Below are 13904 nucleotides of genomic sequence, written 5' to 3' on the forward strand. Positions count from 1 at the left end.
GGGGGAGGACAGGGAGTGTGGGATTTGGGGAGAGTCGGGAAACTGTGCAGCAGGATGTGCCAAAGCCCTTCTCTTCCCTGGGACTCAACACCCTCACCTGTGTAAGATACAGGGGCTAGACTGGGGGGGATGGGGCGCACTAAGGTTCTTCCCAGCTCAGATAATTTGTAATTTTATGATTTTAGACAGAAAGGAAGAGGGGAAGGCTCTCTGCTCCTCCCTGGACTTATTCCCAAAGCCCTCTGATGCCAGAAAGGAGGATATGAAGGACAGAAGCTGGAGAATTCTCCAGTGTCAGGCTGTGGGAAGAGGGATGGGGGCCCCCAAAGTGAAGGTGGGTGATGAAACCAATTTAAATAAGTCTTTAAAACACCTTGCATAATTTCTATCTAAATTCTATTCAATAGTCATCCATGCAAATAAAATGGTGGCCAGGCTTTAGCTTTAAAAAAAAAAAAGCAGATGACAGGAAGCCTGGAAAAATCTTTATGCGACAGGTTCCATTCTCTGGGCCTCTGAAATGGCCCAGGTTATACAGTAACTGACAAAAAGAAGGGAGTGTCTACGAGGGAGGAAGAGTTGGAAAATGAACTCAAAGTGGGTGGGGTTGGTTCAAATCGCCAAATCCCAGGCCAGCACAGGTGCACCTTACCAAGATGAAGTCCGTCTGATAGGTGGAAAGCATGAATACAGAGATATTCTGGTCCGCCAGCGGGGCAATCACTGACTTGGCGATCTTGGTCACCCCGATGGGCTGGGAGCTGGAGAAGCTTCCCCCGCCGGACACCACATTCAAGGCTAGCCACGTGGCGTCAGCCACACTAAGCTGCTCTGAGGACGGCAGCTCTGTAAAGGAGAGAGAGTCGGACCATGAGCCCCCCCGCAGTTAGTCCTGGGGGCCTGAGGCTGCTTCCCTAGGCCCTCTTTCTTTCCATTTCCCAAGACCCTCGGCCACACACAGAGACGGAACACCTGCCTTGATCTTGCTGTCACTCATCTGCATTCATGAATGTACATTTCTTTGTTTGATCACAAGTTGTTATCATTCCAGGCTCCCTTCACCCTCACCTTGACCTCCATTTTCTTCCCCTCCCCTCCCGACCATCACCCCATCCCTGGCTACTTCTCCCTTACCTAGGGAACCCTCCCTTTTGGATTCCCTTCTTCCCTGGTCCCAGCCCTGGATCGCTGCCGCCATTTGCATTGACTGCAGCTAGAGAAGGTCATCTGAAGCCTATTACAAATCTATTAAGTCTCAGCTGGCCCGATTCGCCCTTTCCCTCCTGGATTCTCTAGCCACTCTCCACGACAGCTATGGCAAACCTCTGCTCTCTTCAGCCTCCCATGGTGTCCTTCCTCTCCCTCACCCTCGAAGACCTCACCTTGTACTTCACAAAAGGAGGCTTTGGCCCGTGAGCTCACTCAAGCCATCTCCCCCACTTCACTCCTGGCAGACCCCTCTACACTCCCTGGAATCTTATCCCCCCGGCTCCTCCCTCAGACCGACACCCACCCTGTCCCCTCCGCGCTCCCTACAAACATGCTCAGCCCTCTGCTGCTCACAGGAGGCACCCAGCCCGAGGCTCCAAGGTTTGCAGAGTGCTCCCACCAGCCGTATGCCATAGGCGCTAGTACTGTCACTCCCATTTTATGGATGGAGAAAGTGAGGCTGAGGTCACATCTCTGGCCAGATCTGAACTGGCTCTCCCTCAATCTGAGCCCAGGGCTCCATCCGCTGCACTACAAGGCAGCCCCTTCCACTGTTGATACTACAGGACGTATGTACCCCGAGGGTCTGCATACAGAAAGTGCTTAATAAATCCTCCCAGGCAAATTCCCAGAATGTAAGACGAGGCAGGGCCTGGGAGATCTTGGGAGCTGAGAAAGACCCAGTCTTGAGTGGGGGCCAGCCTGCTGCCCCCTCCCCTCCCAGAGCCGTCGGCCCTTCCATCTCCCACCTGCTCCTCTGCAAACCCTCCCCCCACCCTTGGCCACGGACCATTTTGTGAAAGTTGAACATGGCCGCTCAGGTTCCCAGGGCAACCTGGCTTCAGTAGCCATGGCGACCAAGCCGTGGCCGCGAGAGGGGATGAGGGGCCGCCGGGCTGCCGGCTATGGCTAATCCTGAAAGCCCAATTTGTGGGATTAATCTCCACATTTTCCCATAGGCAGGTCATTTGAGGGGGCAGCTTAGTGGGACTGCTGAGGCTGGGAGCGAGGCAGGCTAAAGAGGCTTTACAAATGGGAAGGCAAGGGCGGGGCCCCCTCCCGGCACCCCCACTCCCACTCCCAACAGCGGCTTCGGGGTAGAGGAGGGAGGGGGCAGAGAGCCCAGGTTCAAATACCAGCCTTGTCACCTTCTGGCTGTGTGACCCTGGGAAAGTCACTTCCTTTCCCTCCTACGGGTCTCAACTTTTTGTGGCAATCTTTTGGAATAGAGTCTCTTTCCTCGCTGAGATACTGTGAAAATCCCTCCAAATCAATCAATTTATCGGGCTAAAACAAAACCCCCCAAATGCATTGTGCTTCCTTCAAGTCCCCGTAAAGAACACATAGTTTTGATGTTTCACAAAGAAGCTTAAAAATGTGCTCTTTGGCCCAAGGTAAATTGGCACCTGGGAAGGAGTCTCTGCTTCCCAAGGGCTGCTGTTTTGTGTTGGAAATACAATCAGCCAGCTCTCATTCCCATGTCTCTAAGCTAAGTCAGGGATGGGCCGAGCAGGCATTTCTGCTGCCAGCAGACCCACAGTCCTCCAGCATGGACAAAGCCTCCCCAAGGGAAGATGAAATGAGCCCCCTGACTTACCGAGCTGGAGAGGCCAGGAACCAAGGGGAGACCGTCCCTGCTCCGGCTCCTGAAGGCAGGATTTGAACTGGGGTTCCCCTGACTCTAGGCTCAGCCCTAAGCTGCTTCATATTTATGCACACACTGATTACTCCCGGCAGAATGTAAGCCCCTGGAGGGCAGGAACCAGTATGACTGGGTAAGATGGGGCCTTCTGCACTGCAGCCCCTGCCTCCTCCTGCAGATGGAGGTCAGGGAGCCAGGAGTTAACTCTGGTCAGTGAAGCGTCCGGTTGGGGGTATTTTTAGGCAGCCCTTACATAAGCGGGTCCTCTCTCCTGGGGTTTGGCTGAGCAATGGGATTGTCAGGCCAGAGCAGAGGAGAAAACGGCTGTCGCTCAGTGGGGGCTCGGAGGATGAGCCTCCCCTGGGAAGGACAATCGATAAGACTGTCCCATGGACAAGACAAGGCAAGCCTGGGAAGCTGCTCATGCCAGCCTTCAGGGAGAATTAATGGGACCCAAAATAGAAAGCCCACTGAAGACCGATTCCAAGTTTAAAGGAGCAGGAAAAGATGGCAGACGTGCAGCTGGATTTGAGAGAGAGAGAGAGAGAGAGAAACCCCCCAACCCTGCAGGATCCCCTGGAAGGTGGCCAGGAAGGGGACTTCCACAGAAGGCCCAGCTGCCTTTTCTTAACTCAATCAGCACTAATTAAATACCTCTGAGGCACCTAGGAAAAACACCAGAGAAACTAAGAAAAACTCAGCTGCTTCTTGCCCTCTTGGAGCTTACCTTCTATCAGGGAACACAACATGCACTTGTGGAGAGCAGACCAGTGATTGCAGCGGGAGCAGAGTGGCACCTTTTCTATAACTTAGTGCTAGAAAACTGCCTGCCCCCTTTCCTCCCTCACAAGTAGATCACCCAGGGCCTAAATTAGGGTGTGTCTGAAGCAGGATTAGAACCCAGACCTTGGCCAGCTCTCTACCCACTCTGCCCTAACCCTAAACGCCTCTCACACAAAATAAATACAAGGTCGTTGAGAGGGGGAAAGGCCCTGGGCAGCTGTGGGAGATTAGGGTGGGCTTCAGGAGGGAGGTGGCTTGCTTGGGGTCTAGTGAGCATAAAACCTGAAGGGTCAAAGGATATCAGAGAGCCCAAAGGGATCTTTGGTTGTTTTAAAATTTTTACTGACTTTTCTTTTTGAACACCATCATTTCATAGGGTCCCTGGAAGGGCCCTTTTCTCTTCATTTTACAAATAAGGGAACTGAGGCCTAAAAAGGTCTGGCGATTCACCCCAATTTCCACAGCTAGGGACGGTATGAGGGAGAATCCCAACACCCCACGGCAGCAAGCAGGCCTTTGGAACAAAGAATAATAAAGAAAAAAAAAAAGCAATCAAGGGCAATTAAGTCTGCCCAGATGGGATGTGTGGAATGGACCTTTGGGTCCTCATTTTACAGATGGTGAAACTGAGGCCAAGAGGAAGGGATCCCAGATCTGGTCTAGTCCAAGTTCCCCTGCCCATCTCCGTTTGACAGCTGTGGAAACTGAGGCCTGGGGAGGTGAAGGGGAATACTCAGGGTTATGAATCACCTTTTCCCAGGACTGTAGCTCGGAGGGTCAGAAAGGACCTCAAAGGCCATCTAGCCCAGTCCTCTCATTTTAAACTGAGGAAACTGAGGCCAATTTCACATGTCTAGTAAGGGCAGAAAGCAGGATTCCAGCCCCGGCTGTCTGCTCAGAGCCAAGCTCCCCCTGCTCTACCCCATGGGGTTTCAGGGAAGTAGAAAAGATGGGAAGTCTTCTGACTTCTTGGCTATTTTGGGGCCTTTTCAGTCTCCTTAAAATGGCTCTTGAGGAGTTTTCTGGCTCCTCTCTCCAAGTCAGGTGCTTCCTACATACTCCCGACCAAGGACAGTCAAGAACAGGGGAGAGCAGAGACCAAGCACACATTTCTTTAAGGGGAAAATCTAACCTTTTCAGAGGCTGACGGGGTTTATTTTTGTCACATCCCCAGCTGTAAAAATAGCAGCTGGGCCGTCCAAAGGCCCCCTGATAGGGATGTCAGCTTCCCACCTACTTCCCATTCATTTCGGTGCTCTGACTTGGCCCTAGACATGGTCTTTGGGAATGTCACCTTCTCCAAGAAGCCTTCCATGGTTTCCCCACCTCACTCTCTATTCCGTGTCTCCCCCCCCCCACCAGTAAAACAGATCCCCTCAGGCCATTTGTTTAATCCTCTCTCTCTTCCTCCCCCATCTCTCTCTCTGCCTCCAATATCAGCCTTGGGCACAGGAATGCCAACAGAATCCGGGCTCTCCAACTCATGATCCTGCCTTATTTGGACATGGGGTGTTTGCTTTAACCACAGCAGACACATTTATTCCCCATTAGAACACTTAAGGTTTTATTCAATTGGCAGAGTGCTTGTCAAAATTCAAACGACTCAATGACAGGGACCAACCATGGCCATCCAAGGCAAAATAAGATTCTGAACCACCCCACCGTTTCCTATGGAACTACTTTGTTCACAGACAGAAGCTGCAGCCCCTTCAAGCCAAAGTGCCTTAAAGACCATTTAGTCCAGCTTGCTGAGTTTGCAGTTGAGGAAGCTGAAGCAGACAGAGGATAAGTGACTTGTCCAGGGGTTACTGTCTGTCTTCCAGGGACCAGGTGAACACTCTACCTACCTCACCACCTGGTCGCCTGATACAAGAGTTCTTCATGTTTGGGGTCAAGGATCCTTATCTCCCTGGCAGTCTGGTGCAATCTACGGACCCCTTTGCAGAGTAAGGCTCTTAAGGCCATAAAATGAAATATATCAGATTGTAAAGGAAACCTCTTCTATTGAGAATATGATTGATGTAACCAAAAGTCAAGCACAGAAAATGGGTTGAGCCAGAACTCAAAAACCAACCCCAGACCCCACTTTGGCTCCTGATTCTGACTTTCTTTTGTTTTTATAATGCTGGTTGAGGCTCTTTTTAAAAGACCACTCACTTTTCAACGACTCTCCCTTCCCTTCACACATAACAGAGCTCTGTCTTCTAATAAATAAGGCGAGCAAAATGAATGAACAAATAAATTCACAGACCTCTGATATAATGGAATACAACTGCACCATAAAAATGATGAATATGAAAACTTCTGAGAAACTTGGGAAGCTTAATATGTACAGATGCAGGATGAAATAAGCAGAACCATGAGAACAATTTACACGATGACCATGAAAATGTACAGGCAACTGGGGGTGCATTGGCTAGAGTGCTGGACTTCAAGCCAGGAAGACCCCAGTTCAAATCCTGTCTCAGACACTTACTAGCCGTGTGACTCTGGTCAAGTCATTTAGCTTGGTTTGCCTCAGTTTCCTAATCTGTGAAATGGGGATAATAACAGCATCTCCCTCACAGGGTTGTTTGAGGATAAAACATGAAAAGCACTTTAAAGTGCTATATAAGTCTGATATATATATATACATATATATATCTATTAATATTATTAAAAGCAAAATAACCCTGAAAGACTTCCAAATTCTGATCATTACAGTAATCAAAGAGGACTTCAGAGAACTGCCAGTGAAAAGTGTCTCCCCCCATCTTGGCCACAGGGGGTGGACCTTGGGTGTAGAATGAGGCAGATGTTTTCAGATGGGCCAAGGTGTTAATTCACTGAACTTGCCCTCATTTCTTAGAAGAGAGAGCTCTATTACATGTGTGGGAGAAGGAAGAGTCATTGAGAAGTGAGTGATCTTTTAAAAAACCAACATTATAAAAAAGAAATCAGAATCAGGAGCCAAAACAGGGGGTGAGGAGGGGTGGGGATGTTTTCTGAGTTCTGGCTTAGCCCCTGTTTCTCTGTGCTTGACTCTGGATATATCACTTCCCATCCATAAGCTTCAATCTCCTAATCTGTGACTGCTGACTGATCGAAAACAAAGAGGCTGCTGGCTGTGAGGACCTCCCCATGGGAGGGGGGTGGGATGGGTGGGGAAGGGGGGCATCCTGAGAAAAGAAAAGTGCCCCCCTCACCCCAGCCTGACACAAGAGTGTGTGGAATACAGGCAGCCCCTCTTCTGGACGATGGGGCCTCCATCTTCCCTTCTTCGGCAGGTGGGCTCCCTCTGGGCTTCAGCAGAAAGATTTGTTAATAAGGTGTTTTCTTAATGGTCTGGGGTTATTTGTGAAAAAAAAATTCAGACCTTTATTATATATTTAATGATCTCCCCCCCCCCCCAAACTAAATTGCCTCACTCAGGTTCTTCATGTTAAGAAACTATAATTCTTTGCCACTATTGAGTGTGTGTGTGTGAGAGAGACAGAGTGACAGAGAGAAAGAGAGAGAGAAACAATACAATTACAAAGGAAGCCAACTAGACTGAAATACAGTTATCAGCATTTAAATAAAAACAAGCCCACTGACCCCAGGCTAAGGACTCCTTTCTCCATCCTCTTCTTAGAATTTCTATTTCTACTTGGAATTCCATGAATTTGTGATTTCTCTCTCTGTCTCTGTCTCTGTCTCTGTCTCTCTTTCTCTCTCACACACACACATGTGTTCTGGTCACTTGGATGATGGTCATGAGCTCCTCCAAATCTATCCAAGCTGGTCCTCGGACAATGGCCACGGAGTCTGGGTATCTACCATGAGGCTAACTCTTTTTAGAAGCTGTTTCAGCTTGGTAAGAGTTTCTAAAGCCTTCAAGAACCCAGGGTCACCTCTAGCAGGGCATCAGGCATGGACTTGATCCCTACAAAAATAAACCCTGGCCTGAGTGCTAGGAGAGGGTGCTCAAATAATCAGTCTGGGTCCAAAGAACACCAAACAATGCCAACTCCCAGCTATCAGCCCAAGGTAAAGAGAGCATAGGCAGAAAGAGCTGTGGACATGGAATCTGGACCACATCGTGACATGGAGGACAGTGTGTGGGGGATAGGGTACCCGGGTTTGAATCCTGACTCTGCTCCTTACTAGCTATGGGACCTAGGAAAGTCATTTCCCCCGTCTGGGCCTGTTTCCTCATCTGTAAAATGAACTGGACTAGAAGTTGGCCTCTGAGGTCTAGAATGGACCAGGACCCAGGGTTTGTGGATGCCATCCTGAAGGGTCTCTCCATTACAGGCTTGACCCTGATGGGTCTGACCCTCCAGCAAGACAGAGGCTCCAGGTGACCCTGGTGGTCTGCTTGTGGCTCTCCCAGGTTACTACTGTTAATTAAAGATACAATTAGAACAGGGGAGAGAAGATCACCTGAGTTAACTATTTCTCAGGTCATTAGCTCTAAGAACAGTTCCACATGATTTATCTCTGGCATTTGAGCACTGGGGCCAACCACAGCATTTTCTCCAGGTCAGGAGTTTCTGAGCTCCTTGAGCGGGCAGGCTGATGAGATTCCTGCTACAAGTGGTCTGAGTGTACAGGCCACTTTGGTGGGGAGAGGACATTCCAGGGAGATGGTTTCTTGGAGCCACCATCCCCAATTCACTCTCATTCTCTCTTCCCACCATTAAATCTTGCTCACCCTTCAAGGCCCAGAGCAAGCATCCCCTCCTCCAGGAAGCTTCTGTTACTGGGCATCCACTATTTCTTGCCTCTGAGCTCCTGCAGCCTCAACTGACTGTGTTCCTTCCATTTGTCCTTAGCAAAGAACATACCAAGTTGTTAGCTCCCTTTCTACTCTGGTCTGGTCACTTCTCCAAATGGATAGAAAATCCTAGCTCAGACGGTCTTAGTCTGTGTACCAAGGCGGATATGGACAGAGATCTGGCCACAGAATCAGGAAGAACAGGATCTGAATCCTGTTTTAGACACCTTCCCCTTCCCTTATCAGGGCATTCTGAAAAGAACATCAATGCAATAAGAGATGGCCACTAAGGATGCTCTCGGAGTTCAGCATTTAGCACAGTGTCTGGTATTAGTAAATGCTTAATAAATGCTGGGTGATGATTCTAGCTCAGATAGGGTAAGACAGTCCGCAATATCTTTCAACTGAAGATACTATTATTCTATGAAATGATTTCTGGTGAGCCTTCCCAAAATAGAAATGTCTCTGGGACTTCTTGGATTAAGGTCCAGATATTTGTGAAAAGAGAAAACCCCAGTGCAGCACAGTAGAGTCAAACCTCATTAATTTGGAATTGGTCACATTGAAGAAAGGAGCCAAGCTTATGTAGTTTTGGCTGAGGAAATTAATCTGTTAACCAAAGGTCCAGTGAGAGGGATTATTTCAGTTTTATGGGGGGGAACCCAACACTATTTTGCAAGCACTTTAGAAATACTATTAAATGTTCTCCTTTAAACAATTCTTATCTATTCATTAAAGCAGGTTTTCTAACAGCATCTAGACCACACTGGTAACTTAGTTATCTAAAAGCAAGGGACAAGCATTTGGTTAGAGTTAATCTGATTTTTTGCTAATTTGAATGGATCATACCCTTCTTTCCCAAATTGACTGAGGGCAGGGTGAAGAGCTGTGTGGGACAGGTTCATTGGTTTAAAGAACTAATTCATTCTGAGGAAATTCCCACCAATGTAGACCCCAACTATTTAGCAATGTCAAAGGCAGTTGCCCAGGGCACTGAGGGATATGGTCACATAGATGAGATGTGCCAGAGGTAGTATTTGAACCCAGATTTTTTTTGGCTTTAAGGCCAGTTTTGTGCCCACCCTGAACAGAAAATCAGCCACCACCTGCCTCCCACTGGAACCACTTCTGGTGGAGGTCACCTTGACATTAACATACAAAAGGATGGGCAAGGGAGAGAGAGGATGATCGGGTCTGGGCTTGAGGTAGCCTACAGCCAGGATACCCTGGCTTGTCAACTGCTCCTTGGCCACGCCATTCACTTTCCTGCCTCCAAGCTTTGCAGTCCCCCATACCTGGAAGGAGCTCCCTTGTCACTTACACCTTGTGCAATCCCCACATTCTTTCAAGGAACAGTTCAAGAACCAGCTCCTACTGGAGGCTGGCATCATTCCCCAGAGATTCCATCATCTCTCATTTGTACTCACTTCTCTGTGCTCGTGTCATTTCCCCCAGCAGAACGCAGGCTGTCTGAGGGCAGGTAGGGACCGTCTCATTTCTGTCTCCATACCCCAATGCCTAGCCCAGCACTGCAGCATAGGCACCTAGTCAACGCTCACTGACTGAACACTGAGAAGAGCTAACGTTCATGTGGTACTCACCACGCACCAAGCACCGTGCCAACGTCTCTACCAGGATCATCTCACTGGATCCTGATAACACCTCGGTGGGAGTGCATGTGGTTGCTAATTCCATTTCACAGATGAGAAAGCTGGGGCAAGCAGAGATGAAGTGTCTTGCCCAGGACCACACAGCTAGTAAATGTCCAAGACTGGATCTGAACTCAAGTCCTTCTGACTCCAGGCCTGGTGCTCTACATGCTACACCACCTGGGTGATCAGATACCTTGATATGACCTGGGTTCAAGCCTCACTTTGTTGCTTACTATTTGTGTGACCTTGGACAAGTCACTTAGCCACCTAGGATTCTGAGGTCCCTAGGAGCCTTAGATCTATGATTCCAAGTGATTCCACCTCCATGGGCCTCAGTTTCCCCATCTATGAAATGAGGGGGTTGGATGGGATGACCTCCATGGTCTGGTTTTGGCTCCCATCCTCTATCCAATGGGGATGGCAGTCCAAGATTTATCTGACAGTCTTTGTTTCTGTCTCTGGGAGACCCCCTTGGAGTTCCCCAAATCAAGCTGGAGAGTTCACTCTGCTGCCCTGACAGAGGTGGGAATCAGGGAGCACATGTGCTATTATCTTCATGCTGGCTCTTTCATTTTGGGTGATGATTTGTCAAATTAGGAGGAAGCTGGCCTGGGGAACAACGTGGTCCTGACCCCAAAGCAGGAGGCAGTGGCAGGGAGAAAGCACGGCCCCAGCCCCTGCCTGGAAGGACCATTTCAAACAGCCTCATCAGAAAAAGAAGCAGGAGGGCCAATGTCTGTCTCCCCTCCGGCCGCCCACGCTGTGAAGGTCACCCCTTGGGCCAGCTCCAGAAGCTTGGGGGAGCTTGCTGAGCCTTAGGAAGGAGGTCGTCCTGTCCCCCTGTATCTGGGGGACCTTAGAGATGGGGCTTCCCTCCTCCCTCCCAGCCTGTGTGTTTCCACCAAGCTCAGGACTTCATGCCTGACTTCATACCTATGGGACTTGGTTTCCTCCTTTGTGAAAGGAATGAGCTCACCCATCAGAGTACTTGGGAGCCCCAAACAGAGCAATTCTGTTCTTGTGCAGGTCTTTCCTATTCCATGTGACCCCATGCACTTTCCTCGGCAAACACACTGGGATGGCTGGTCATGTCTTTCTCCGTTTACAGATGAGGAACTGAGGCAAAAGGGGATTAAGTGACCTGCCCAGGGTCACATGGCTAGTAAGTGTCTGAGGCCAGATCTGAACTCTCATTTTCCTGTCTCCAACCCAGATGATCTACCCACTGCACCACCAAGCTGTGCTAACGACTTACTGCTTGTTAAAATAAGCACACATTGAAAAAAACTGAAAACCCTAAACTGTACATAATAGGAACTCACATTTTCACACAGAATTCGGTTTTTTTGAATGAGTGAATGTAAAAGCACTTACTATATGCTAAGAGATGTGCCATGAGCTTGGAGATACAATCACAAAAGCAAGACTGGACTTGCCCTCAGGGAGATTACATTCTATGCTTCTAGACAAAGTCAACATAGAGAAGGTGAATTAACAGATGGGGACATTCCAAACTAATTGAGCAACAGGGCAGTTCTAGGCCTGAAATAAGGGAGTGTGTGTATTAAATGGTATGTATGTTGGGGGGAAGGGGGATTGGAGGGGGACAGGAATGTACCCCCCACTGAAAGGTTAACCAGGGAAACTGTGGAGCAAGCAAAAGAGAATTGGGAAATATTTTCAAATGGAAAAAAACAGCAGTACATCTAAATATATGTGATATATTTATGAATATGTCTATGAATATATTTATGGATATATCCACCCATCCATCCATCCATCCGTCCATCCACAAACACTTCATATTTATTATTTTAAAAAGAAGACACTGCTATCATTGATTTTGGGGAGGGCACAATGCCTGTTTATGGAGTACAGGACACATGGAACAGTCTGGGAAATGTTACATCTCTAAGGTTCCTTCCAGCTCCCATCCTGTGACACCATGAGCTTGTTTTTAAATAAGTGGGGTGAGAGAGAGAGAACCTGTCTCTTTAAACTTCTCTTTTCTTTTTTAGGGAAAAAAAGTTTTGTTTTTTTACAAATCACTCCCAGCATGAATTAATGAACGAAAAGCATCTATTAAGTATTACTTTTTGCCGGAGTGCTAGGGACAGGATAGAAAATGAGTGGGTCCCTGCTCAAGGAGCTTTGTACCCACACTGGGGAAGATAGCCAATCATAGGTCAGCAGATGGCAAGGAGATTCCCAGGAGTCCTCAGGATGCAGCAGCATTGGATGTGATGAACATATCCTATCACTGGAAAGGGGACGTGGGTCTATGAATTGGAGAGGAGAGGAGATTCTAGGTTCCTCTGGCAGGGGCAGGGACTGGGTTTTTTTCTAGGTTTCCTCTGGCAGGGGCAGGGATTTTCTCCTCCAGCTAGGAGGAGAAAAGGGGAAGAGGCATTGATGAGAAGGTTAGGGGTGGGTTCTGTGGTAAGGGGGAGAGGAAGAATGAAGCCCTCTAGGAGTGGAGAGTGGGAATACATGCTTATATACTGAACAATGAACACAGGTTCAGTAGCTCAGCCTACTTTGGCCAAAGAATACTGATGGGTACAAATGAAGTTTCCTTTCTCTAAACATTTGCATGTTTACCATTCTCCTACATTGCTGCTACCCCAGGCCCTTTGCAGGGTGGCTGGCCCATCTGCTCCCCAGCCTTCCTGCAGTTCAGAATACAGAGGTTAATTACCTCCTTAACATCTTTCTCAGCCACCCACTCCAAGGACCAGGCTCCTCCCACTATGGGTCTCAAGTGCCAAGCCACAGAGGCCTGACCCTTAAATGGGCAGGAGGGTCAGGCCAATAATGACCGTGTGATATGAGGGCCAGTTCCTTTGACATTAAGGATGTCCAGAGCTCTCTGTTCAAATTAGCCAGAAGAGGAAATGAGAGTTGCCCCATACCATGTCTAGAGAGTTATGGGATGGGTTGTTGGATTTCAGATAATGCCAGCAAGGTCATGTCCATCTGGGGAAGGGGATTAAAAGAGAGGCTAAGAAGTCCCAGGCCCTTCCCTTCAGACCAACACCAGCAGCCTCGGTGACTGGCTGGAAAGAAGGCGGAAATCTCAGTGCCAGCTTCCACAAGAGTCAGATAGCAACAAGTCACTTTTACTTCTCTGGTCTGTAGATACAGAGATCTTCATCCCCATTCTCATTTCACACACCAGAGAGGCTTACTGTGTATGAAAACTCAGGCAAATTACTTTACTTCAGAGACTTGGATTCTGAAAATAAAAGGTGTGGACTAGATCTTTGGTCTAGGGAATCCCAGGGATTCCTGAGACCCTTTCAGGGGGTCTGCAAAATCAAGACTATTTTCACAATGCTAAGGTTTTAATGTCCAATATGGAAAATCTCTCTCCCTATAATATACTCTACATAATACATTCAACATAATCATATATCCATATGCTTAATGCATTATGTATATAATTTGTGTTGTGTAGATGTTTTGTGTAAAACACAGAATGAGTACATAACAGAATAACTATATTAGAATATATTAATAATACGACCGATATTAATTATATAGTATATAATTATGTTGTACATAATATATAGTATTATATAATGATATATGCATATATCACACATAGAATATAAAATATATACTATAGTATAATTAATATATAGAGATAAAAGCTATAATAAATAATACCATATAATATGTTACATACATAGTATATATGTAGTACATACTATATGTTACATATTATGGAAATTATATCACATATATAGAGTATACTATATATTATACTATAAACTATTATCTATCATCTCTCTCTCATCTATCAATCCTTCCATCCATCACCTCCTCTATGTATGTATCTATTCATCTATTCTATCCATCCACCCACCCACCCACCCAC

General features: G+C 47.6%; 1 protein-coding gene across 1 annotated transcript in view; it reads right to left on the minus strand.

Moving 5' to 3' along the window:
- Nucleotides 1-13904, minus strand: part of CASTOR2 (cytosolic arginine sensor for mTORC1 subunit 2) — a 112586-nt gene that overhangs the window by 14961 nt on the left and 83721 nt on the right. The window contains exon 3 of the mRNA XM_069089532.1: nt 653-846. Within this exon, the coding sequence (XP_068945633.1) occupies nt 653-846 (194 nt within the window). The remainder of the gene's footprint in view (nt 1-652; nt 847-13904) is intronic.

The sequence above is a fragment of the Petaurus breviceps genome, unplaced genomic scaffold (genome assembly GCF_028583685.1).
Source record: "Petaurus breviceps papuanus isolate PSGF00001 unplaced genomic scaffold, PetGlider_PUasm1.0 186, whole genome shotgun sequence".
Taxonomy (NCBI): domain Eukaryota; kingdom Metazoa; phylum Chordata; class Mammalia; order Diprotodontia; family Petauridae; genus Petaurus; species Petaurus breviceps.